We start from the raw sequence: 24,738 nt of genomic DNA on the forward strand, positions 1-24,738 counted from the left end.
TGGGCCCATCTCTTCGAAACTCTGTTTTTGTGTCAGCTGCCTCCATGGTGGTGTGGTCAGCTCTCTTCTGTTTTGCATGTTTACCATCCCCTTGTGGTATCTTGCCTTTCATCCATGCTATTATTGCTAAATTTAAGAATATCAGCAGGGTGTCTGCTTCCTACACCTTCAGAAGCCTACTCTTAAATCAACTGTTTCTCTAGACATTTCTTTAACTACTTCTCTCTGTTCTTCTGGGGAGAATGGATAACATAATAGTAAATATTTCACTACAAATTCAGTGACAGTGGCTAAATGCTGCAGATACAAACTAGTCCCTAAGCAAGCTGAAAGATTTGAGTGAATTTGGGGCATAGAAAAAGCCTCCACTGAGAAAGTTGCTATAAATTCATTAGTGAAGCGAGCTTTTGGATGAGGGAGGGGCAGCTGCGTTTGTGCTGTTTGATCTTGTGAGGCTACAATGTGTGTCAAATGGCATTTCTTCAGCAGTGAAAAGAACAAAGTTATGTACACAGTACACCCCACAGGTGTGTGGCTGTGCATAGGCATGTACCATGCCATTTTTCATTAGCACACTACCACTTTCACATTTTTTTGTGGGAGAAGCAAATATCAGAGGGGAGGGCCCCATTGAGCAAGAAGCAGTGTATTTAAGTACATTACATGCAGCCTTAAGGCTTTCTTAAATAGAAGTAAGAACTTTGAGGTTTTGCAAGAAAGTTTTTCAGCTTCCTTTTTTTGGCCTTGAATTTATGAGCAGACTTCCTTTATTAACTTGCTCCCAATTATTTCAGAATTGTTTCTACTGCACCTTATTAAATTTGCAGAGTACAAAAATTTCTGCTCAGGGATGTGTTGCAAGCATAAAGTAGGTTTTAATGCATATTTGCAGAGGTAGCAAAACTTTCAATCCCTCTAATGTGAGGAAGGAGGAACCTGTATGCTGCAGAGCAAAAAATATTAATGAATTAATTTTCCATGGTCTGGGTATTATTTTGGACTGTTTTTAAAAGGTATATATTAATTTGTAGATTTCCAAGTTTTTAGAGATTTGTTCAGTACCTATCCAGGAAAAAGTCCTTTATCTGTGCCCTGTACTCTGTTCTCTATTTTGGAATAATAAGGACCTTACCCCTATTTTTAACAGAATTGCTTTACCCTCCCAAAAAATGTTTAAAAAAAAAAATCAGAGTTTTATGTTCTTCTCGCACATTTTCAGCATCCCATGCTCTGAATTTTCAATGTGGTCAGTGATAGGTTCTCTCTTGGTAACTGCCTAGAAGAGTGTGAACAGTAAAGTCTTGAAACATCTGTTCTCATAATTTCTGCCTGCCATTTTATTCTCTCTCTCTTTGGTTGACTAGTTTTTGATGCTGCTTCATGTTCTTACAGGATTGGACCCAGGACGAAGCTGTCCTGGAGGAGCTGACTCAAAAGGTTGCTCAGGAGCACCGAACTCACAGGTGAGCTTGACATGATAAAGTTAGTACTGTTTTTTAAAATTTTTTGTCATTGTTCTAGTACTTCCCTGCCTCCCCCTGCATTCCTGGCAGTGTTTAACTAGCTTATCTTCATGTTACTATTATGCTTTGTGTCACTGGATTTTTAATTAGTCTATCACGAAAGATTATCTGCCTCTTGTAAACACAAACTGGCTGAGGAGCTTAATCCTAAATAAACGAGCATTTACACCCTTAGGTTTAATGAGCATGTGTAACACTACTTGTGCTATGCAGTAGACTCCTTTCTCTTTTTGATTTCATTTAATTCCTGATGGCAAAAGACACTGTGACTTGATTGGTGGCGATCCAAGGGCCTCTTTCAAGAGGAGTGGGATACAAATGCTCTCAGTGTAATGGAAATGCAAATAACAGGAATTGGGTTTTAAGTCTCATGGAGAAGACACAGTATAGTGTTACTAGTTAATGAGCTAGGAGTGTGTGCATTAGTGCCTCAGTAAAAAAACTTTCTTTGTGAGCAGGCTTCTTTCATGTTGTCCGGTGCTTCAGTGGTGGAAGTGTTCAAACCTCTAGAGTGCTGTTATGGGAAAAATGGCAGTGCCCACATGTCATATGCAATAGGAATATTATGTGAAGGATGCTGCATTCCCCATTACATGAGAGAAAGTGGTTGTGAAAGGACAAATATCAGTCTCTGAGTCTAAGGCCATTCTCAGTTTTGAGTTTCAATGCAAGCCTGGGCCTTTGATGCAGCCAAAGGAATAGCTTCCAAGCCGGCCATGAACAGGCCTGGTTCTGTTCTCTCCCTGCCATGGGCTGCTTGTGTGATCTTGGTTAACTCAGAGACTTGAAAGGAAAGATTTCCCACCTGCTGTGCTCTATAGTGCTATTTCTGCAGCACAAAGGGCAAATACTTCCCCTCACTTCAGCAGGTAGATCGTATTCCACCTCCCATCTCCCAGATATTTATCTGGTTCTTATATTTCTGTTTGTAAGCTGTGGTAAGGAGGAGCAAAGAAGAGAAAAATTGTTAGTGGCCTTCTTTTGGAGCAACCTGCAATCTATTCTGACCTACTTTTGAGAATTGAAATCTGTTTGAATTCCTGAGCTGTGACAGGAGCGTGTGTAGACACGTGTGTAAAAGTTTTCAGCTGGTTTGTTCTCTTTTATGAAAGAGAATCTGTTCAGCTTTTGGGTTTAGTGCCTGTATTTTTGGACAGCCAACTTGAAAACTTTTAAGTTTTTTTAAGAAACTCCAGTGGCCTTGTATAATATTCAGGCAGATTAGCACCCCTATGGTTCAAGTTGTCCATCCGAAACTGTCCACAACCTGATGGTTTCATAAAGCCTAGAGAAGATTTGATGTGTGCTGAAGAAGCTGAGTAATGTGATCAGTTCAGTTTGTTCCTCCTGTAATTTGAACTGTTCTTTGTACCTTACCTTAGGGACATTTAGTAAAATTTGCCCCCTTGCTGATTATGATCCTAATGTTGAAAGTTAGTTTTGTGTTGTGCATTTCTAGGCAGCGTCTCCAAAGTGTCTTCTCAAGTGGTTTGTGAAACTCCCATTTTTTTTGCTAGTATTTGTGTGTGTAATATTGAACTATTTGCTGCCTTTTGTTAATCTAATTGCAGTGGCATTACAGCAGCAGAGGCTGAGCTAATGTACATCAATGAAGTGGAACGTCTGGATGGATTTGGGCAGGAAATTTTCCCTGTGAAGGTATGTTAGTGTATATTATAAAGGAACCTCTGAATCAAATGATGCAGAACTCTGCAGCAGCCTTTGGACTGCATGCAAGTTGTGTTTGTCCAAAAGAGACAGGACTTGTTTAACTGCTCCAGAGGGTGAAATGACTGCTAGTAGCTTGAATGGACATTGCAGCATGAGGGTTTCATAGGCCTGTAGTGCTACTTCTCTTCCATGAAAATCTTCCTCACAGAAGAGGTTGCTCTGTGCTACGGCCTGCTCTCTTGGGAATCAGAGATGCTCCTTGTTTTTCTTTCATGTGCTGTCTATGGGAGAGTGGCCAGGGCAAATGAATCTCAGCTCTGGTCATCTTCAACAGGATAGGAAAAGGAGACCTTTTCATGTCTAAGTTGCTACTTACCAAGCACTAACTTCACTTTTCCTTAGTTTCTTATATGTGCACACAGGTCCTCCCCACATTTTTAATAAGGGGGAATTTCAGGGATTATTTTGCATTTGCAGTCACTTTCCCTTCAATGGAAGTCCCATTCTGCCATGGATTGTCTGGATGTGTGGCCTTATGGAGCACATGCTGCCATGATAAAGTTGTGCTGAGAAACCGAAAACTGCTGTTCCCAATGGATGACCCATTTCCCTTTACTAACCTACCCAGCCACCTTGAGTAGGGATTGTGAGTGGCTTTACTGCTAGTTAAAGATAACTTGGAATTTAAAAACAAGCACAGCCACACACCAAACAAAACAAGCTTCCTGCTGAAGTCAAAATTGATCCTTTGGTGCCAATCTCAGAATTGGCCTGGAGGGGAGGAGCTGAATGGCAAAAAACTTTCAACCCACCAAACAAAATTCTGGAATGTTTATTGCCAATGAAGGAAATGAAAGCTTTCCTCAAATTAATTTGGAATAATTCTGCATACTACCGCAAAAGATTTCTGTGTTGAAAGTGCCCTTAGATACTACTGCATGTGTCAGTAAAGTCAGTATGAACAGTGGACTGGGTGCTCTGCAAAATGGCAGGAATGTGTCAGCCTTGCATCAAAGAGCAGCATGCTGGCCTTGGAGACAAACAGAACTGCATTCAAAGGGAAAAAGGAAAGATTTCTCTTTTTGTCCTGGTAGAAAGTGTTATTAGAAGTATGTATCTTTCTTTCCATACAGATATTTGTATGTATACATGCACACATGTAGATATATGTATTTGTATGTATAAAAATACATACATTTTCCCCCACACATTCCCAATCTTTTTGCTTTGTAAAACTCCCCCTGGCACAAGGCAGAAGAGTGTGTTGTCCTCTCATCCGACTAAACTGCTGATTCTCTGCTGGCTTGTGGATGAATTGCCATCCATGGTTTGTTTGCAAAAGACCTGGCACTCAGTACTTAAACAGGTGCAGATACTCCATCGTTGCCTTCTGAGGATCAAGCACGGCAAGGCCAGGAGAACAGCTCTGATCTGGTCTATTAAAATGCAGGGGCACCTGATAGTTTCTTGTGCAGGCATAGTGCATTAACTGCTGTTCTTTCTAACCACACTCGTGGTGTTAGCATGACTTCTATTTGCCGCTTTAAAGTGTGAATCAATTACTGTATATGCAGCTGAGGGGGAACTGTTCTTGCTTGTTGATAAATGTAGAAAAACCTCTTTGTCAACAGTATTAAGCTTTTGTAGCCGAAAAAAAGGAAAGGGTTTCTCTTAAGAAAGCTGATTTCAAAATGGATCAGTAGCATGTGGTTTTCAAACAGGAGCCTACAAGGAGACATGGGTAGGTGCAAAAACAATAGGACTTCTTGGAGTCCACTGTTTTTGCATTGTTTTTATGTGGTATGTGTAGTTGAATATTTAACCCAACAATTGAAAATCAATGGAGGATGTATCTGCATAGAGATGGAAGTACTTTTTGAGGTGACATGCTGTGAACTTCTACACAGAGTACTTAAAGGAGGAAGTGTGAAGGGTAGAGCTTTTGAGAGGGATTCCATCTCCAGGTGTGGTGTTCTGAAATCTCTACATGTTTTAACAGATGTCTGGAGAAATACCATGACTGTGAAAGAGAACTATTGCTTTTGGTATTCTTATGGGCTCTAGATAGCTGTAATCACAAAGAGAGGGGATGTGTGGGGTCTTATACAATGAATGCCAGTTTGTGGTCTGCGTGGTGTTTGAGAGAGGAGAACTTTGAGCTCGTTTAGCCTTCTTCTGTTCTCATTAATCAGCACAATGAATCCCCTTAAATGCTAACTGCCCTGAAGTAATGAAAATCAGAGTCCAGTCAAGCAGTATAATATAGGTTAGTCCAGCATCCACACTGAAGGGCTTCTCTTTGGTACTTCAGCCTGCATTCCTATACACATATTGGCCAGTTTCTTTATTAATTTAAATTTATTATCCTTTCTCTGCAGGATAACCATGGAAATGACATACACCTTGGTATTTTCTTCATGGGCATCTTCATAAAAAACAGAATTGGAAGGACGACTGTGATTTATAGGTAAAAATGATGGTCTTTTGTATTTAAAGTGAGTTTCTTTCCAGAGCTCTATGTGTGGGACTTTTTCCTCACTTACATGTGTGACTGTAATAGTGCCAATCCTCTTAACTAAGGAGTAGTAACCTTGCTGTTCTCAGGATTGATCTCTTGGCCCAAAGAGATTAGATAAAGAATAATTTCTGATGTCTGTGAATGGGTTGGATGGCAAGAAAGTTGTAGTAGCCTGTCATATATCTTGTTCTAGTTTACAAGGCTTTGATCTCTTTTCTTTTCTTGTCTTTATGTCTTCTTCTTTGATGCTGCTGAGTACAAATCTGGTAAACCTCATGGCTGGCAGCGTGAGAGCTCAACACTTCTGAAAATCTGGTTGCCGTATTTAGGTGCCCCACTAAAAAAAAGTTGAACTTTCTCATTCCATGATTTTGAAAATCATGGCTGTGTCACTCTATTGTTTCTTCCACTGTTTTTTTTGGTTAATAATAATGACTTATCCATTAACTTTCTTTTGTGGGTTTTTTCTGCATGAAAATGTTGCTAGAAATCTCCATGATTCCAGGGAGGATAGTTTCACTCTTCTTTTCTACTCTTCTAGTGGGTATTTTTATTACTGTTGCTGTTTCCTTGAAGTGGATTTTTACTAGTCCCTGTGATTAGAGCAGGAATTTTGTGAAGCCCAAAAGTTGTGTTTTTTAAGGTGCATTGGTTGGTTTTCAGTCAGTAGCTAAGGCTTATATCAGACTGAAGCTGGAATTTTTGGGGGGGGCACTGCCTTAAAAGGGCTTTCATTAGTCAGCTTAAAAAATGTTAGTGCTCCCTTTTCCACATAGCTGATGTTTTGCATGTGTAATTTTGAGAAGAAACGAGATAATCCTTTAATTGGGCCCAGTGACAACAGCAAGAAGTTTCTTTACATGTAGAAATGAGAGTTGATGCTGGGATTCTTACTATTTGGAAATATGCACTGCACGCATCCTGCCATGACATGAAGAGGAATGCATGCTGCAAACAGAACAAACAAGTCCTTTCCATCCCCTTGGATTGCATGCAATGTACGCAAATGTCTGTCAGCTATTTGTAAGAAGATTATAACTCAGATCTTGGGCAACCTGACAATTACTTGGGGGAAAAAAAAAAAATTGCAAACATAAAGCCAGAGTATTAACATGGTATGCACAGCCTACATAACCCTGTTGTCAAGTTAACCTTCTTTAGGAAGAGTTGGCACTGAATGAAAGGTGGAAACAGCATTTGGGGAGGAATGGCACTTAAAATAATTCTGTTGCATATGGCTAAAATCAATCAGTTCCAAAATGCCACAGTTCAGTAAAATGTTTATCATTGATGTGTTTTCAATGCGTCCTCTATTGTGAGTCATCAACTTTGTGTTTTTAAAGAACGCTTTTAACTCTCCTGCTTTGGGTAAAGAAATGAATATCCTTTCACTTTTAATCAGAACATGACTTCCTAATTTTCCTGACCATATTTCTTCACCAAAAAGCTACTGAAATGCTTTCCCATAAAATGAGACTGATGTTGACTAAGGAATTCTTACTGTGTTTGTGAAATGTTCGAATGTATGTGTTGGCAAACTCTAATGCATTTTTTTCACTCTGCAGGTGGAATGACATTGGGAATATCGCTCATAACAAGTCTTCAATTGTTCTAGAGTTGATCAACAAAGAAGAGAATGTACTCTTTCACACAGTAAGAAAAAGATCTGATCAGTGTCGTCAAGAAAGCTACTTATGTAAAAATAAACCTTTAAAATTCCACTTTTCTCAAAGAGGCTCACTTGCATAACACCACCCCCCTCACAGTTCATGCTGTACTTTATGCAGAAAGTGAAATTAACTTCATTTAGGTACTGATTTCTGTATTTTCTTCCAAGCATCCTGAATTATGCTATGCTGGGAAGTCTGCAAAAAACTGAAGTGCTTTTTGATGGCATAAATACAGCAGCATACGTAGAAATAGGGCATGAGCTACCGTGTGTGCATATACTGGAACTTGGAAGGCTGTGGTGCTGTTGTGTGCTGTTTAAAATCACTCCACATCTCTCTGAACCAAGACCAGTATAGAAACTGGACCAGCAAGCTTGAGCCATTTTTTTTGTTGCTGTCCCCCTCTACTGTGCCTTAGCAGTGAAATGACAGTGTGTAAATGGGTTTCAGTAATCCTATGCCTTGAATGCTCTTGAGACCACTAGATGTGTTCTTGGGAGCCAGATTCAGTACATGATGGACCTTACCAAGCGTTCCTGCAGCTGGATTTTTAAAAAAACTTCTTTGTCACTTCTTGGTAAGAATAAGAAATTAAATAATTTATTTTCTTTTTTTTTTTTTTTCTCATTTTTAAAGGATGATCTTGAAAATGCCAAATATATTTCACGTCTGTTTGCATCAAGACACAAGTTTTACAAACAGAACAAAATCTGCACAGAGTGAGTACTCTTGCTTCACAGTTGTTTTCTGGCACCTTGCTTTGGAATTGGTCTGAGTTTTGGCATGTCTGGTTTCATTTAAATTTGGGGGTTTTTTTTGTTTTTTTTTCCTAGTCACGTTTGTCAGTTATTCTTTTCCCCTTTCCCTTTTTTTTCTGTTTTGTTTTAACCAACAGCAAGAACAGACAGTTGAGAATGAAATTTCATTCTGAACCTTGTGAGCTTTGGTGGTCCGCAAGCAGCCAAATCCTACAGAGAGTCTTGAATCAAAGGCCTTGGTGTCTGCTGTTGATAGCGCAGAGTGTCAGTACAAACTGAAGTGAAGGGTGACGTTATCATGTCAAAGTGTGAGCTGTCGTAGCAAATGCACTGCCCATCCAGCAGCTAAGGGCACTGTAAAGTGCAGGTTGTCATCTTCTAGTTTGGGCAGCATAATTTGTCTGCCTCTTACGTGTGCTGAACAAGGGAGGACACCTGGGTGCATTAATCTGCATAGCTGTACTGCCACAATGCAGCAGAGATTGTAAATCTAAACCTGAAGTCTCCTTTAGGGTCTGGTTTGAGCACTTTCTTAGAAACTGGCCTTGAGCTAGTCCTCTCACACAGGTGGATTCCTTCTAACTGAAGGAGGAATTCATTCGACTTTAGCTTTAATTCAAAAGTCTGTTGGTTAGCTGAGATGTTTCATTTACGCTAGCACACATTTTCAGATTGAGATAAATTTGGCTTTCAAAAGGTTAGAGTTTTGAGAAATTTTCATGGTGTGCTGGGTGTGTATAGCAGAGAACATTAAATTCTTGCAAAACTTACCGTGAAGAAGTCTCATCTCTATCAACAACTCTAGTTAGAGGTGGACATCCCATCTGTTCAGCTAGGTAATGCCATCTGTTGGAAAATAAAGCCAAAATGATGAGGGGAAGATTGGAAGGTCTTTCACGTGTGCACACGTTGTATTAACATATGGTGAGTTAGAGCATAGGAGAGTCCAGTGAGGTGAAATGCTTTGAGTGATCTCTTCACTTACACAAAAGAGATGTTGATTAGATTTTACATGGCGCTTAGAGTTCTTGGGAGGTGAGTGGAGAAAAGACATTTCTTAGCACCATGTAATGGATTTCAAATGTCCAATGCTAAATTCAGTTGTAATGGTTCCAGAGGGATTGAATTCAAAGGGAGCTCCTCACTGTTTCCCCTGTGACAGTCAAGAAAGAAAACAAAATACCATAGTGTCTCACCTTGGGATATTTCCCCCTTTGAAGCTGTGTGATGGGGTCAACAGAGAGGACTTTCTGTTACCAGTCATAATCCAGACTGCAGAAGCAATAGCTTTTGATCATGTTTCTTCCTAAACACTGAACCATAAGTATGTGGGTCCCATGAATGGGGTGTATAAAGCAGTTTCATAGGCAACTTGCAAATATTTGGGCTAATAAAGGTAGGGAATGTCATGAAGTCAGAGAGTGAAATAACAAGTTTAAATATATTTTTGTCATTAGAACTGCTCCCCTTACCACAGACTCATGTGGTATAATCTTGTGTGCTAGAGCCACAGATACTGATGACAGCATATGCCAGTGTTTTCTAGCCAAATAATTTTCTTGCCCTCTGTGTTAAAATGATAGTTGTTTGTTTTCCTGCGTGCCTTTCCTCTAATCGCACATAACGTCATTCACCAGATCAGAAACTATAAGAGGACAAATTCCACCTTTCCTCTCTTCACGTAAGCACTATATTTCTACCTCCTCCAACTTGTTTCTTTCCCTTCCTCGTATTTTTTTTCCCTCCTACATCCCTTATTCCTTCCACCGCACCTGGCTGCTCTAACATGGTATGTGGCTCTCCTAGTATTGTCTAACCAGTTGGTTTTTTCCTTTTCTTCCTGATCTGTGTGCATTGCTTTGGAGTGATTGCTGTCAATTTCATAAAATTGTCCTTCTTTTAATGTTCACGTTACATCACCTGAGACTGTACCTGTGTGCCATGTTCAGTTTTTTTACTTATGAGACTTAATTCATTTTAAACCAGAATTTTTCTTTCTTGTGTTTCCAAGTAAGCCAAATAGGATAATGAACAAAAGGCATGTATAGTTTGGAATGGGAATACTTATTTAAAGGATTTAAAGGAGAACCTGAGTTAATTTCATTTATTCATATATCCGAAGATCTCAGTAATGAGTAATACAAACAGATTCTTCATGTCTTCTTTTTCCCATTCATTCTTGACTCAGAATTGAGATATCGTAGTTTCTGTCATTTCTCTTTTTCCTCCACAGACAATCAAATTCTCCTCCCCCTATCCGACGACGGCCAACCTGGAGTAGGTCATCTTTGGTACGTGCCACAGTGAGGTCTTTAAGAATATCTATACCATTTCTAATGGGATGAGGTGTTGTGTAAGATGAACCACTTTCTAAATTTCAAATAAGCCCATTAACTCATTTCTTGAAGGCAATACCATTGGAATGAGTTTCAAGGGTGTTACTGCCCGGATTGATTAGTTTAACTGGATAATATTGCCACTGAGTAGTAAAAATTACAGTCTTCAAGGCATTATATTTTTATTTGCCCTGGAGAAACTGGGCATCTTTTCTGCTGGATTGAGGTTATTTCAATATGTAGAGAAAATAATCCTCTAGAAAGAATTTGAAGTGTCTTGTGCTGTATGCATCAAAACCTAGTCATTACATAATGTTATGTTTCACATTTCTTCAATCCTCATGTTTTTGTTTAAAGACTGCTTACAATTTACCAGCTTCTTGGGTTAGGATCCTATTTTATGTGTGAAGTTACTGTTAATTTAAGTTAAACTGTTAGAATCAGTCAGGATTGTGATTCAGAGTTCTTCCTAAATTGTATTTATTTCCATTTAACTAATCTCCAGAAACACTATAAATCTGACAAAACTGGGTAATTTTTTCCTGAAATATTTCCAAAAAAAACCCCAACAATGTGTGAGGTCTTTTTTCCTCCCATCAGTTCTAAAGAAACTCTTTTTGGATTAAATTTTAACATCTAGCATGTCAGTATTTTTTAATCTTATTTAACAGATTCTTAATTTCTGTAACAGTAGCACTGCTGGTTCCTTAGACAGAGGGCAATATTATCTCTATGCAGGTTGCCAGTTTTCGTGTGTGATATAGGTTAATACCTACTTTGTAGACCTTTCCAGAGTGAAAAGTCCATAACCCGATTGCTGCATGGCAGAATACTGATGTGGGCAAGTGTTTTCTTGACATTTCCCCACAGCGTCATTACAGCTTGTGAAAGTGTTCCAAAATTAAGCTTAAGCAGGTAGTGATATTAGGACAGCTTTATCTCTGCAGATTCCGACAGAGATTATTTTCCTGTGTATGTGTTTACAGTCCATTAGATCTAAAAGTTGCACTCTGTGTTTCCCAGCCACTGGCAGGAAAGCTGCTGTAGCTGCCTCCAGATTTCTTTGTCTTTCCATTTGTAGCTTGTTTCTGAGGTGTCAGGATGCGGTACACAGGCTGTGTATCACATTTTCTGAGAGGCATATTTACAGTATTTTTGGTATCTATGAGTTTGATCCCTGGAAATGACTATGAAAAACTGAAGGTGAAGAAATGAACTGCACTTTGCATTTTGATGCTAGGGCCTCTGTTATATCACGAGGGGGAAAAGTCTTTTCTATATTATATATGAAAAATGGAGAGCTGCCCTTTCAAAAGAAAAAAACAAATCCTGCTGCCACTTTGTTTTGAACATAAGCATGCAACGAGTTTTAAAACCCCAAAGTCTCAGGCAGATCAAGAGGAAGAATGCAGGGTCATCAATTGAAAAGTGCACTAGGCTGCTGGCTGCTCACGGTGAACTTTCAGCTGCCTTTTTCATAATTGTTCTGTGAACTTGTTGGAACAGTTCTCTTTGGAAGGAAAAAAAAAGCAGCCCTCCTGACTGTTGTCTGCACTGCACATACCTTCATACACCTACCTATTCATTTGTCTTGTTTAGTAATAAATCAGTTGGCAGGAATGGGAAGTGAAGTGGAATCTTTGGGGTGAGGCTCTGCCACTTCACTAGGGATCATGTTCTTTACTTTCAGATCAAGACCCTTTATATGGTTTTGGCATGGTTTCTGCTGTCTCTTTCTCCTGTCAGACCACCCAGCAATGTTGGTTTTCCAGAAAAGCCCCCTCAGTGTAGGAGATCTTAATATAATGGTATGTTTAATTACCTGACTTTAAAAAAATCCAAGTGCTCGTTAATTTGGATATTGTTGTTCTGCAGACCTCAGGGTTCTCTTTTGTCGAAAGAGGCAGATGGGCCTTAAAAAGAAAAATTCCAAATTTCTTGCAGATACCTTTCATAACATCTATCACAAAGAAAACTGTCTGCTCCAGATGTATACACATTCCTAGTAGAAGTCAATTCTCTTTCCTTTCACTTTTCCCTCCATTTGTTAGGCTTTCCAGCATCTTGGTTAGTTCCAGCCTCAGCTCCTCCTAAGGTTGTCAACAGCAGTCTCCTTGGCCCAGGTTGTTCAGTGAGCTAGGGTTTTACACCTTTGGAAGTAATTCTTGTAGCAGAAATACTTGTTGTTGTTTTCCAGCTCTGGATTAACACAGCTATTTTGTATGCAAGAATTCCTACTGAGTATCTTTGATTCTCATTCCTTCTCACCACTTACATAGAAAATGTAAATCTTGCTTCTTTCCCACCCCCTCTTCACTAGCAAACTTGCATGGTGCTCATTTGGTGCGTGTGCACACAAAGGCAGATTATGTGGGGTTTTTTGCCTTGGGCATCCACAGTATTCCTTAATAGTTTGAACTACTTGAATCAGCCTGGAGGAAAAGTCCTTATTCTGCTGTTAAGGAAGACACATTCATGAGACAGGAGTGTCTTCCTTGTCCTTCTGCTTACTTCATGTATTGAAATATGTTTTCATAAACTTTGCTCAGTGACACCAGACAGGACATTGCAGTGCAGGTGGCAAAGTAGAATTGCAAAACAGGTCAGTTTACCAAGGGACAAAGCTGGGGAATATGGCATCAGCTCTGATTTATTCTTCCTGAAATGATCCTGCTGATTTCATGCTGAATTGCCCCCTCTGAGACTTGCATTAAAAAATTTGTTTCATTGCAGATTATTGGAGTAAACTCGAATTTATTATCTAAGGAATTCAATGTTCATGTAATTTACAGAGTTATTTTAAGCCTATTGCTTGTGTAACAGTGTCCTAAGTCCTTGAATTTGTTCCATTTCTGCTTTTGTCCCGATTAGGTGTCTGTTTTGTTTGGATTTAATTCTTCAAGGCCAAGGGCTTTTAATGAAAATGTGAAGAATTTTAAAAGAGCTGAAATTGTGGATGTTGTTTTCTGAAGTGGTTGAGCTTAAAGGAGTCTTAACTGGTCAGCTTTGGGCTCTGTAAAAAAATTTAGCAAGCAATTTACAAAAAGTTATTCTCTGTTCCATAAGGAACTGCCAAGACGTGTCTTTGGCTGGGTAAGAAAGAGCAGTATTCAGTGGAAAGGGCATAGAACCATTTTCCTGTTTCAGTTGCAAAAATTGTAGCAAATGAAGTTCTAATACTTTTTTTTTCCCCTTGTTCTTTTATTTCAGCCAAGACAACATCCTTTTATACTGCCTCCTATGCATGTCCAATGTGGAGAACACTACACTGAAACACATAATTCACAAGGTACTTAGAGCATATATTTTGCCTTTAATGTACTTCGATTTTATGTGTATTCAAAGCAGCTCCTAAGCTTTATGTCTAGATTTATAATGCCATCATGGTCAAATGGGAGCTGCTGCTGCAGGAGAACTAGCAGTTTTATAGTTAATGTTGCAGTAAGTCTTCTGTTTCAAGTCCAATTTCAGTTTTCAAATTTCCTTAAAATATCTGTGTATGATTATATGGACCTTAAACTTGGTATTCCAGTTCAGTGAGCTGAAAAAATAATTTCTAAAGGGAGTATGATGGCTGTACTCAAAGGCAGTGCCAGCTGGGGCCAGGGAGAGAAACAGAGTGAGGAAAAAGGAGACAGCAAAAAGCTTTTATTGTAGGAGAAATCATAATGTTCTGTCCATGAAACTGTGTCTGTAGACAATCTTTTCTGCTAATTTTTCACCACCATCTGCCTGTGTTGTTAGCCTTATGGACACAAGGAGGGTTAACTATTTTTTCGCCCATGTTTGACAAATAAATTCTTTAAGAGGTTGTGCCAGGTTACTTTGATCAAATCTGGGAATGGAGCCCAGCTCCTAAACACCTTCAGTCTCACACCCTTAACCACCCCACCTTTTGGAATACACATAGCCAGGTCTGTTAGGCTGTTCTTTGCAGTTCATGAGAGGTACAGCTGAAGTGCTCTCACAAGCAGAGGAACTCTCAGTCACACCTGTTAGCGTTTTCAGGTTGTGGGATCTGACTATTTTTAAGGTAGAATTTGATAGGTTTTGAAAGGAGCCATTCAGCAGAGTTCCTTGCATACAGTAGATGTGACTTAGTGGCTACTACTGGTTTATTGTGAAGGTGAGGCTGTGAAGAATATTCTCAATTTTAGAAGAATTGTCAAGTTCCCTTAGGTTTACAACAGACTTTTCTATATTTTCAAAGAACTAGCTGATTTCTGAGTTTGGGGAGCTGTTACTTTTTTCTTACAAGATTTTCAGCAGAGAGAGTCTTGCATTAAAGTTGTGACCCAGGGATATGGTCTTTACTGTCTTGATTTCAGCAAAGATATGCTTTGCTGAAGTATTTAACATTCTATAGTGCATCTGTAGGGTGGTTTGTTATTTGGGGTTTTTTTTTTTTTTTTCCCTGGGCTTTGATCACCCAGCTGTGTCATACTTCAGATCCTCAAAACTGTTGATTGGTCTAAAGTAGGATTTCCAATTTCACAGTCCTCTGCTACTATGAATCTCAGACAGCTGTGTATCAACAGAAGAGACAAGAGAATTTTTCAGGTCAACTGTATGCTCGCAGCGCTGGAGTTTTAAGGTGTCAGCAGCAGTCAACCCTTCCATGATGCTGAGGGAGGAGATGCCCCTTTATTCTTCCCTGCCACCTCAGGCAAAAACACTTCCTCTCTTTCCTTTTTCATGTTTCCCACAAGGATCTGAACTACTACCATATTTTGCTAAGTGTTGGGAGTGTTTATGTTAGTAGCTTTGCTTTAGTTCTATTTCAGTGGCTCAAGGATGCTCCCAAGACCGAATGTTCCCTGCACTTGTGCACTAAGCTGTCTCTGTACTCACTGGTGCAGACTGCATTTGAAGTTTTGTTAACAATGGATGAGTCCTTGTGGGTTAAAATTGTCAACATTTCTCTCTCTGCTCTACACAGATAGCATTTTCCATGGAAATGAAGAAACTTTCTACTGTAGGTCTCAGACCAGTTTGGATAGGTGTCCAATGGACTTCAGCTACTTGAATGGTAATGGACCCAATGGGAGTGTATGCAGTGCCCACAGCATGAACTCTCTCAATCGCTCACAGAACTTCATCCAGGCATCTCCAATGTCCTCAAATCTGAGCATCCCGGGAAGCGACATCATGAGAGCAGACTACATCCCCAGCCACAGACATAGTGCAATCATTGTCCCATCTTACAGGCCAACTCCAGATTATGAAACTGTCATGAGGCAAATGAAGAGAGGGGTGATCCAGATGGATAGCCAAAGTCAGTCTTTGAGGAATCTCAATATTGGAAACACACATGCTTATAACCAGCCGGAAGACCTAGTTTACAGCCAGCCTGAGATTCGAGAGAGGCACCCTTACACGATCACCTACGGGCCCCAGGGGGGTGGCTATAACAAGCCTGTGGCCCCATCTGACCAAATGAACCCTAACAATGCTGCTCAGAATAAGACAGCAGCCAGTGCCATATCCCACACGGTCAGCACCCCAGAACTTGCCAACATGCAGCTGCAGAGCAGCCAGAGCTACAACACTGCCCACATGTTAAAGAACTATCTCTTCAGACCCCCGCCTCCATACCCACGCCCGCGTCCGGCCACCAGCACGCCCGACCTGGCCAGCCACCGGCACAAGTACGTCAGCGGCAGCAGCCCTGACTTGGTCACTCGTAAGGTCCAGCTCTCGGTGAAAACCTTCCAGGAGGACAGCTCGCCGGTGGTGCGGCAGTCACTGCAGGAGGTCAGCGAGCCCCTCATGGCCGTGAAGCATCACGCGGCGGTGAACAAGCGCCACAGCCTGGAGGTCATCAGCAATATGGTGCGTGGGATAGAAGCCATGGCCTTAAAAACTTTGAACGCCCCTCTGCCACGCAGGAACACTTTGCGGGAGCAGGTGCAGCCGGAAGAGTCGGTTCAGATGGGGCACGAGGTTCAGCAAGTTCCTCATTACCACCACAAAAAGACATTTTCTGATGCCACAATGCTGATACACAGCAGTGAAAGCGAAGAGGAGGAAGAAACCCAAGAATCTGTGTCTCAGATAACAGCCCTCCATGAGAACATGGAGTACAGTGCTCAGCTGCAAGCTGCCTTGGCTAGAATACCAAATAAACCTCCTCCAGAGTATCCTGGGCCTCGTAAAAGTGTCAGCAACGGAGCACTGAGGCAGGACCACATTAGCATTTCTGTGGCTGTAGCCAGGGCTAAGGCCATGAGGCCAGGGCCTTCCAAAGCCATCAGTGTCTCTCGAACTGATCAAGTGGCAATAAATGGGTCTTCCCTGGGGCCCTCTATCTCAGAGCCTGACCTCACCAGCGTGAAGGAGCGGGTCAAGAAAGAACCGGTCAAGGAAAGGCCCGTGTCAGAAATGTTTTCTATCGAGGACAGCATTATAGAAAGAGAGATCATGATGAGGGTAAGTGCCTTCCTCTGTTGCAGTGGCTTCTTGGAAATTAGTAATCACACAGGTCAACTTCCGTATCATAAAACTGTTGGGTCAGTAAGCTCTGGGGAACATGTGGGTGGGAAGCTGTGGATTTGCTTAAAGTTGGGAAATGTGATATTAAGTGCCACATACAATTTGGTTTTGTGGGCCTTCAAGGGGGCTGATCCCATGCACTGCTTGGGCTTGTCTGTTTCCTCAGCTGTGGCTCTTTGGCTGCTGGCCAGACCTGTGTCTGACCCAGCTGAGGATGCCACCACCCTGGCAGCAGTGCTGGCTGGAGGTAGGTGGCAGGGCATGCAGCCAGGGACGAGGAGGCTGATGGCAAAGCCCCCCTTGATGCCTGCTTCCCTTCAGGATTTGAGGGCAGGGCGAGTCTGGAATGTGTTTGCTGAGATGGGTGGGAGGTTGTGTTTTTGGCACTGATGTTTTATTCCTCCTTTGCAAGGATGTCACGTGAAGTATCACATAATAATGGCAACTCAGGATTTTTTGCAAACAATCTTTAATTCCATTTCCTGCCTCTTTATGTAACATAGTTGTCTGAATAAAACCCTGGTAGCTCTAGAGTATGGATTGTTGGTTTTGCCAGTAACTGAGGAACCGGATATCTAAATAGAGAAGCAGCAGATGTAGAGGCTGTGTGGTTGAGCATCTGGATTGTTTATTTTTTTTAAAAATGCATTCAAGTATGAGAAATAGGGTTCTGTTAAACTTGCAATGAATTTAAAATAAGAAGTATTTAAAGGCAATGACAGAAATATGAGGGGTGCTTATCACTTAGTGACCTACATATGTAGCTGCTCTAGTGCTGTGGGCAGTACAGATGCAGTCACAGAAAGCAAAGTGTATGCTGTAGTTCTTGTTTTCAGCACTGAGGTCTGAAACAAAAACAATTCCTGAAACAAATTAATAAAGCACCTAAATGGTCCAAAGCAGAAAAGAGTTTGTACTGTACAAGATCAATAACTTGCTAGATTTAAATACTACTGTATATTCAAAGAAGTTTTCTGAATGTTATTCTTGTCCATTGGGCATCCTTGTGCTGATGTAATTGTTAGCAATAAAGCCTGAGCTACTAAATTGCAACATGGAGACTGAATTTAGTCCTTGCCAACTCCTGAACTTTAAATTTAAATTAAAACTTTAATGTAAAATAGATACTTGACTATAAAACATAATTTTTCATTAATGAATAGACATAGCAATAAGCATGCATATGCACTTTTGATCTTCTGAGGAAAGAAAAATTAGTGAAAAGCTGGAGCCTACAGGATTTTAGGATGGAAATGAAGGTGGGAAGTGAACTTAGATGTTTGAATATTCTTCCTCTGCAATAGCCATTCAGATCACTTTGGTCAAAAGGTCCCTTTTTCTGTTGTTGTTTTGAAAGTAAAGGGGTAGCCTTAGCGTTAAGCTTTGAAGGTGGTTTCAGTCAAGATTCCTAGATCAGGAATCTTGACATGTGGGGACCTTCCTTTTGTCACAGAAATCAGGTGTTACATTAATGGTAATTTGGTGACCTTGACCTGTTAAGCACAGACTTTCTTCTCTTTCACCTTTGAAGTAATAAAAATAACATTCCCAAACAAAGGAAAAATACTTGCATTTCCTGCTTTCTGGAAGTATAAAAAGAAGCCAGAGTGGTTTGGATGTTTGTTTTTTTGCTTAGTGCTCTGGAGGAACCCAGTGGTGAGGAAAAAGCTCACAAGCTTTTGAAAAATCAAGCCATTTACGTATGTCTGAGGGCATTCAGGTTCAGTAGTGTGTTTCTAGGAGCTGAGCTTGGCCCATCTGGTGACCACAGCTTCCATATGTGTGCTGAGAACCAGGCACCCCTTCTGCTTATCCCTCCTTCCAAATCCAGCAGAAAGAGCTGTTAAGGAAATGGAATAAAATATTCCTAATTTGGGTACTTCTGGAGATGCTCTGTCTTTTTTGATGCTTCAGCTCCCAGTGGCATAAGGAGGGGGCAGCAGGATGAATTTAAAATTCATGCTCTGGTTCTCCATACCATATTATGATTCATGAATATGATGAATAATATCCCTCCCTGGCTGCTGTTGCATTCAGTTTCTGGGACATGCAAGCTCAGTTTTTAGTGCAAAATATATCATGGGTGCTGTTTGAATCACCATAAAAGCTGAGTGCATCAGAAGACTCCTCATTTTAAGTATTACCATCACAGAAGAGAAACAATGGCCTGTGTTTTAGTGCTTGTTATAGATTGAAATTACTGCTTTTTAAAAGATGCCCCAGGTATCTTGGCTTTGGTAGTGCTACTTTAACGTAACAGGGTGATGCTTTCTGTGTCCTGCATTCAGAATAATGTCTGCAGGAAAATGCTTGAGACTGTATTAGTAGCGTGTAAACTGTGTTACGTGCTGGGATTGCTTCTTTGAAATTAAAATTCTGTGCTCATGTAGGAGCAGGCCTTTGAGGAATAACAGGAAGAATAGAGGTTGTATTTGAATTTACGATGCTAATGGTGATCATCTGCATTCCTTGGCCAGAGAGTTGCAGATTTTGGAGATTAAAAAAACATTCCAGCATTTTACTGGCATTATAAATAATCACACAGAGATGAAAACGTGCCTTTTCTTGCCAAAAGAATCTAGAAAAGCAGAAGATGGCAGGCCTGGAGGCCCAGAAGAGGCCCTTGATGTTGGCAGCACTGAACGGACTGTCAGTTGCTAGGGTTCCAGTGCCGGAGGACAGCCAGGATGAAGTTGCCAAGGTGCCAATGGATGAGAGGGTAAGATGGAGCCTCGTGAAATGTTGCTTGTTCCCTTTGTTCCCAGCAGCATGAAGTATCTAAAATTTGATTTAAAATGTGAAAAAATGTTCTCTTAAAAGTTTTCAGAGCCATTAATGCAAAAGGTCTGTGGCTAACACTGGTATGTCTTTGAATGGAGGCAAAGCATTAAATGTCTTGAACATTTACTGAAGTCAGTGAAAATGGAGGCTCTTCTCTGTTTCACCTGACTGTACAATGTCGTACAAGATCAATCTGTAAATCTAACACTTAGCACATTTTTCACTTGGTCAGGCGAAGTTCTGCAGTGCTCACCCATAGATACTGTCTTTCTTGTTCTGATACAGCTGAGGAGTTTGGTTAATGTCTCTAATGGGATTAAATTTAAAAAAAAGAAGTTGTTTGCCTCTTGATGTCTGCACACACGAGTGCGTGCGTGTATATGGAATTTCAGAAATTAAAAACAGTTGCTGCTCTTAAGATTTGAGAAGCAAATTTGCAAAAAATCTTTCTGGTTTTCTGGATAGAATTTTGCAACCTTGTGTTGTCTGATACTCAGGGAGCAGCACTTCACCTCCACCTGTCAGTATGTGGGGTTGTGTTCAACCACAGACATTGCATCCTTGTGAGTTAGGCAGTATTTTGAACATGTGGGCCCCATCACACTTCTTGCAGTACAATCTTCTTCCGGAAAAAAAAAATTAAAATATCTATTATGTTGAAATTGTGTATTCGTACTCGAATTCTTACTGAACCAAGATTATTTAGCACAGGTTTGCTTTTTATGCTATCAGCCTTCAAGAATGTGGAGGTGGAATGTAAAACTGAAAAATTTGCCTGTGGTTTCATTTGGTAGAAATAAGTGTGTAATACTTCCTCAGATAACTGCAGAAGGAGTGAGTGAGAGAATGCTATGGCTGTGTATTGGAATTCAAAGAATGGATGGATGGGTCTAGTGGTAAATGTTCTTCCCAGAAGCATTAATGGGTTGGTGTTCCTTTTTGTTAAATCCTAGTGCAAAATCTTCAAGAGGAAGCTGGAAGAGGGGATGGTGTTTACAGAGTATGAGCAGATTCCAAAGAAAAAGGCAGATGGGATCTTCACCACTGCTGCCCTGCCTGAAAACACGGAGCGCAACCGCATCAGAGAGGTCATTCCTTATGAGGAGAACCGAGTGGAGCTGGTGCCGACCAAAGAAAATAACACAGGCTACATCAATGCTTCACACATCAAGGTAAAAGCCTGCTTGAGTTTTGCTTGGCAAATGAAGGTGTGCTAAAGCTTTGTTTGCATTTCTGGCTGCACAGCAGCATTTTCCTTACCTTTGGAGCTTCTGAAAAGGTTTAGGATGCATCATTATACCTTTGTGTGTCACCATGGGCATCTCTGAAGTCCCCTATCGACTAACATGCATAAGTTGATTTAACTGCTGGAGACTGGGAAGTCATTTTAGAGAGGCATCCTGGCTTTTTTGTGCCTACCTCTGCCAGCTTGTTGTGGAATGGCTCTATTGGTTAGTGTAGGAAGAGGTGCCATGTTTATTAAACCTCGTGAAAGTGCATTAGATCAGCCACAATACCTGCAGAGTGAGAAAGAAATTTTTTTAAGTATGGACTGACCTTACTAATAAGATCCCTGCATCTCTGACTGGAAACTGCATTGAACTTCCATGTTTCAAGTCATGTTTTTAACAAGAAACTTCAGATTTCATGTTAATTCAATATAGAAATAATTAAAGATATGATCTGACTGTATTTACAAGCATGGTCAGTTTCAACAGTGAACTATGCTCCAGTGACTGCAGATGTTTGTTTTTCTTTAAGCTTCCAGCAGTATTTGCAAAGTCCTCTGTTGGCTTTTACTGTACCCTGAGAGAAGTAACAGAAATTGCCTGCATCAGATGACAGATTCTGTTGTAAGAGAGGGTTGTCTGTGTTTTCTCATTGTCAAAATCCAAATTAAAAAGAAATAATTCAAAAATAATTAATAAAACATCCTGTTAAATTAATATTTTCCTTGAGTAAAATCCTTTTAAAAGTTTAAAGACTCTTGGTGGCCTTGGCTGTGATTTACAGTGTTAAATCCTGGTGGTCCAAAACAATTTCTGAACCAGGATCCAGGCAGTTTATCACTTTTCTGCATAGCCTGGTAGGAAGCAGATACTGAGTTTTAGCATAATCAGACATTGCTATGATGATGAATTTCTGAGCCCAGAATTTTCCACCTACAAATTAGGTGGAGGGGAAAAAAAAAAAAAAGATATTCCTAAATGATGCCATTTTCCCTGGCTAATTTTGAGTCCACATTTTATCTTGTGTGTCGCTGTTGGACACAGACACATCTTGTGTCCATAGAGCACCCAGGAACAGGCAGCAGTGTTTTGATGCCTGACAGAGGGCCTTGGCAGGGTTTTCCTCCTGCACTCGGAGCAGCGCTTTCAGAAGCCAAGCAGATGTGCTTTTGCTTAGAAGGTGAAATTGCATCTGTGAAATTTACCTCAGCAGCACACTGTGTGTCTGTGTTTTCAGCCCAATATTTAATTTTTAATTTCCTGCAGTTAGGGCATTAGAATGCAGTAAACATTCCAGGCATCCTATTCCCTTCAGACTATTTATGGGCCTTTCATGTCATGTGCCAGGAGGCTGGATATTTGGACCAGAAGTCAGTAGACAAAGAAGACTCCTCTGTCATCCTGATAAGATCCATGCCTGGAGGATTCCAGCTCCCACTGCTTGGTCTGCAAGCACTGCAGTTTTACAATAATTCTCTGCTTATTTACCATGGATTGTTGCTGTTAGATGCAAAGATCATCATCTATACCAAAGAGAAAAATTGTAATTAAATTTATGGATTAAGCAAAAAGGTTCTTAAGAGCACTTCATCTGACTGTTTGGGCCAGGTCAGTATTGACTTAGAAAGCTCAGTAACACTGTACTAGCACTCATGGCTGCAGACCATTAGTCCAAGTGCAGGATGCTGTTTAGGGCTGAGAGTTTGTATTAATTCCCATCTAGTACAAGAACTTGAGAAGTCTGCCTGCTTTAGTCGTGCAGTTTTTAACCATCATTCAAAAAAGAAAATGCTGCATAGTATGAAATAAAGAAAAGGAGTTGATGTACAGGGTTGAACAGTTTTCAGTGAAGTGAGAAACTTGTTGTCATACAAAAACTATGTTATTTACAGGTGTAAAACCCCAAGCATCTCAGCTTAATAAACAGTTGTTTGACTAACAAGTACATTGATTCTATTTCTGAAAATGTATTCAAAGATTTGTACCTCAAACACAGTGTATGGTTGAACCTGTCAGAGTTATTGATTGTTCCTTGTAGCGTTGTCTGCCAGTACGTTGATATTTATGGATGTGTCAGCATTTTTGTTGTAAATCTTCTTCTCTGGGATTTATAACTTTGGGAGAAGTGGCTCTGGGCTAATAAACAGAATTAGGAGGCCTTAGCCTGAGAAGGAAAAATATTTCAACTTTCCAAAATTAGTTCATCTGGTTCTGCTGGTAAGCATATTTTTGAAATGATATGTAGTAGTTCTAAAAGCACTTCGGCTTTTTACGTAAAATGTTAAAAATTTTTTTTTGTAAGCCTTTCCTGATGTATAGCAAATTATGTGTCATAAAATTACGATTTTTTTATACACAAGTGATTTTTTTTTTTTAACTGCCTCTATCAGTTAAATGAAGCTGTGTTTTATACTGGCTAAGTGCAATGTAATGCTGGCTCTGTTGAGGGCACTACAGAATTTACAGTGTGTAAATCTGTGTGTTAATACTTTGAAAAGAATTTCATTACATGTCATGCAAATACACAAGTATTTCTGTAAGATGTGGTTCGTAAACCAGTTGTGTATTGGGAAATAGATTTACATGACTACAGCTTTGGATAATTTAAATTTCTCATGGTGTTTGAAAGCCATTTAATGTAGCCAGTTTACTGGATTTACTTTATGGTAGTTTTTAGGTTCTGAACTGAAAAACCCAAGACAAGTGAGGAAGAGTAACTTGAAATGAAGCCTGTCTGGATCTCATCTCTAACTGGCAACAGGCCTGTCAAGCTCTGCTGTGTGCAGCGTCTGGGCATAGCTGCATCTTCAGCAGTGACCAGTGTAGGAAGAGGCTGTTTAATAAATCACTTTTTGCCTGAATGGAAAATAATTGAGGGCAGTCTGAACCAGCAGAGGCCTTTAGCCTGTCAGGCACAGTTGTCATTTGTGTTCAGGCATTCTGCACCTACCCTGTGTTAATTTGCAGCAGGGGAATGCCTTTTTAATGCATGTAGGCACCTCCTCTGGTCCTTAGCTTTTCTTTCATTCTTGGTCTGTCACCAAGCCCAGGGGTGTCAGTCAGCTGCTTATTTGTACTTAAGCCATATCAGACACAGGGCCTCAAAAAAATCCCCAATTTTTTTTGTTTGGTTGGTTGCTGCTTTGGTTTTTTGTTTGGTTTTCTTTTCATCTGTATGATCCAGATGCAATGGCAAGAAAGATAGACAGCATTTAGGCCAAAGCTTTGTTTATGGGCATCAAGACAGGATGTGGAAACACTGAAGGTTATGTTTTGTCAGATTTGCTCTTATCAAGAGGATGATTTTTGTTCATAATTCTGAACAAAAGTAGAAGAACAAAGAAGTAAAGATTTCACTGTAGTCTCTTTTGTTTAAAAGGCAGTTCTGGCACAGACGCTGCTGAGAATTTGGGCCCTGACTGGTTGTTTCTTTTTCCCTCTCTCCCAGGTGACTGTAGGTGGAGAGGAGTGGCACTACATTGCTACCCAAGGGCCCCTGCCACACACATGCCATGACTTCTGGCAGATGGTGTGGGAACAGGGGGTGAATGTTATAGCCATGGTCACAGCTGAGGAGGTACGTGGAACCACAGAATACTTCTTTCTGATGTGAGCAAATCTCCTGTTATCATCACTTCCCACTCCAATAACCTGTTCTTTCTATCAACATCCCGTTTTCCTCTGGCTCTGTTTGAACATATGCCTGTACTGCTCTCATACTACACTTCCTAACTTTCTGACACTCAGCTTGGCAAGTGCT

At 40.5% G+C, this 24,738-nt stretch overlaps 1 protein-coding gene across 2 annotated transcripts in view; it reads left to right on the forward strand.

Annotated features, from left to right (window-relative positions):
* Positions 1–24,738, forward strand: part of PTPN14 (protein tyrosine phosphatase non-receptor type 14) — a 111,994-nt gene that overhangs the window by 74,296 nt on the left and 12,960 nt on the right. For both annotated transcript variants that reach the window (XM_082303344.1, XM_082303345.1), the window contains 11 exons: positions 1,393–1,463; positions 3,095–3,182; positions 5,573–5,661; positions 7,278–7,365; positions 8,019–8,101; positions 10,374–10,431; positions 13,687–13,765; positions 15,416–16,905; positions 19,544–19,687; positions 20,703–20,921; positions 24,427–24,555. In XM_082303344.1, coding sequence (XP_082159470.1) covers positions 1,393–1,463; positions 3,095–3,182; positions 5,573–5,661; positions 7,278–7,365; positions 8,019–8,101; positions 10,374–10,431; positions 13,687–13,765; positions 15,416–16,905; positions 19,544–19,687; positions 20,703–20,921; positions 24,427–24,555 — 2,538 coding nt within the window. The remainder of the gene's footprint in view (positions 1–1,392; positions 1,464–3,094; positions 3,183–5,572; positions 5,662–7,277; positions 7,366–8,018; positions 8,102–10,373; positions 10,432–13,686; positions 13,766–15,415; positions 16,906–19,543; positions 19,688–20,702; positions 20,922–24,426; positions 24,556–24,738) is intronic.

The sequence above is a fragment of the Coloeus monedula genome (genome assembly GCF_965178545.1).
Source record: "Coloeus monedula genome assembly, chromosome: 2".
Lineage (NCBI taxonomy): Eukaryota > Metazoa > Chordata > Aves > Passeriformes > Corvidae > Coloeus > Coloeus monedula.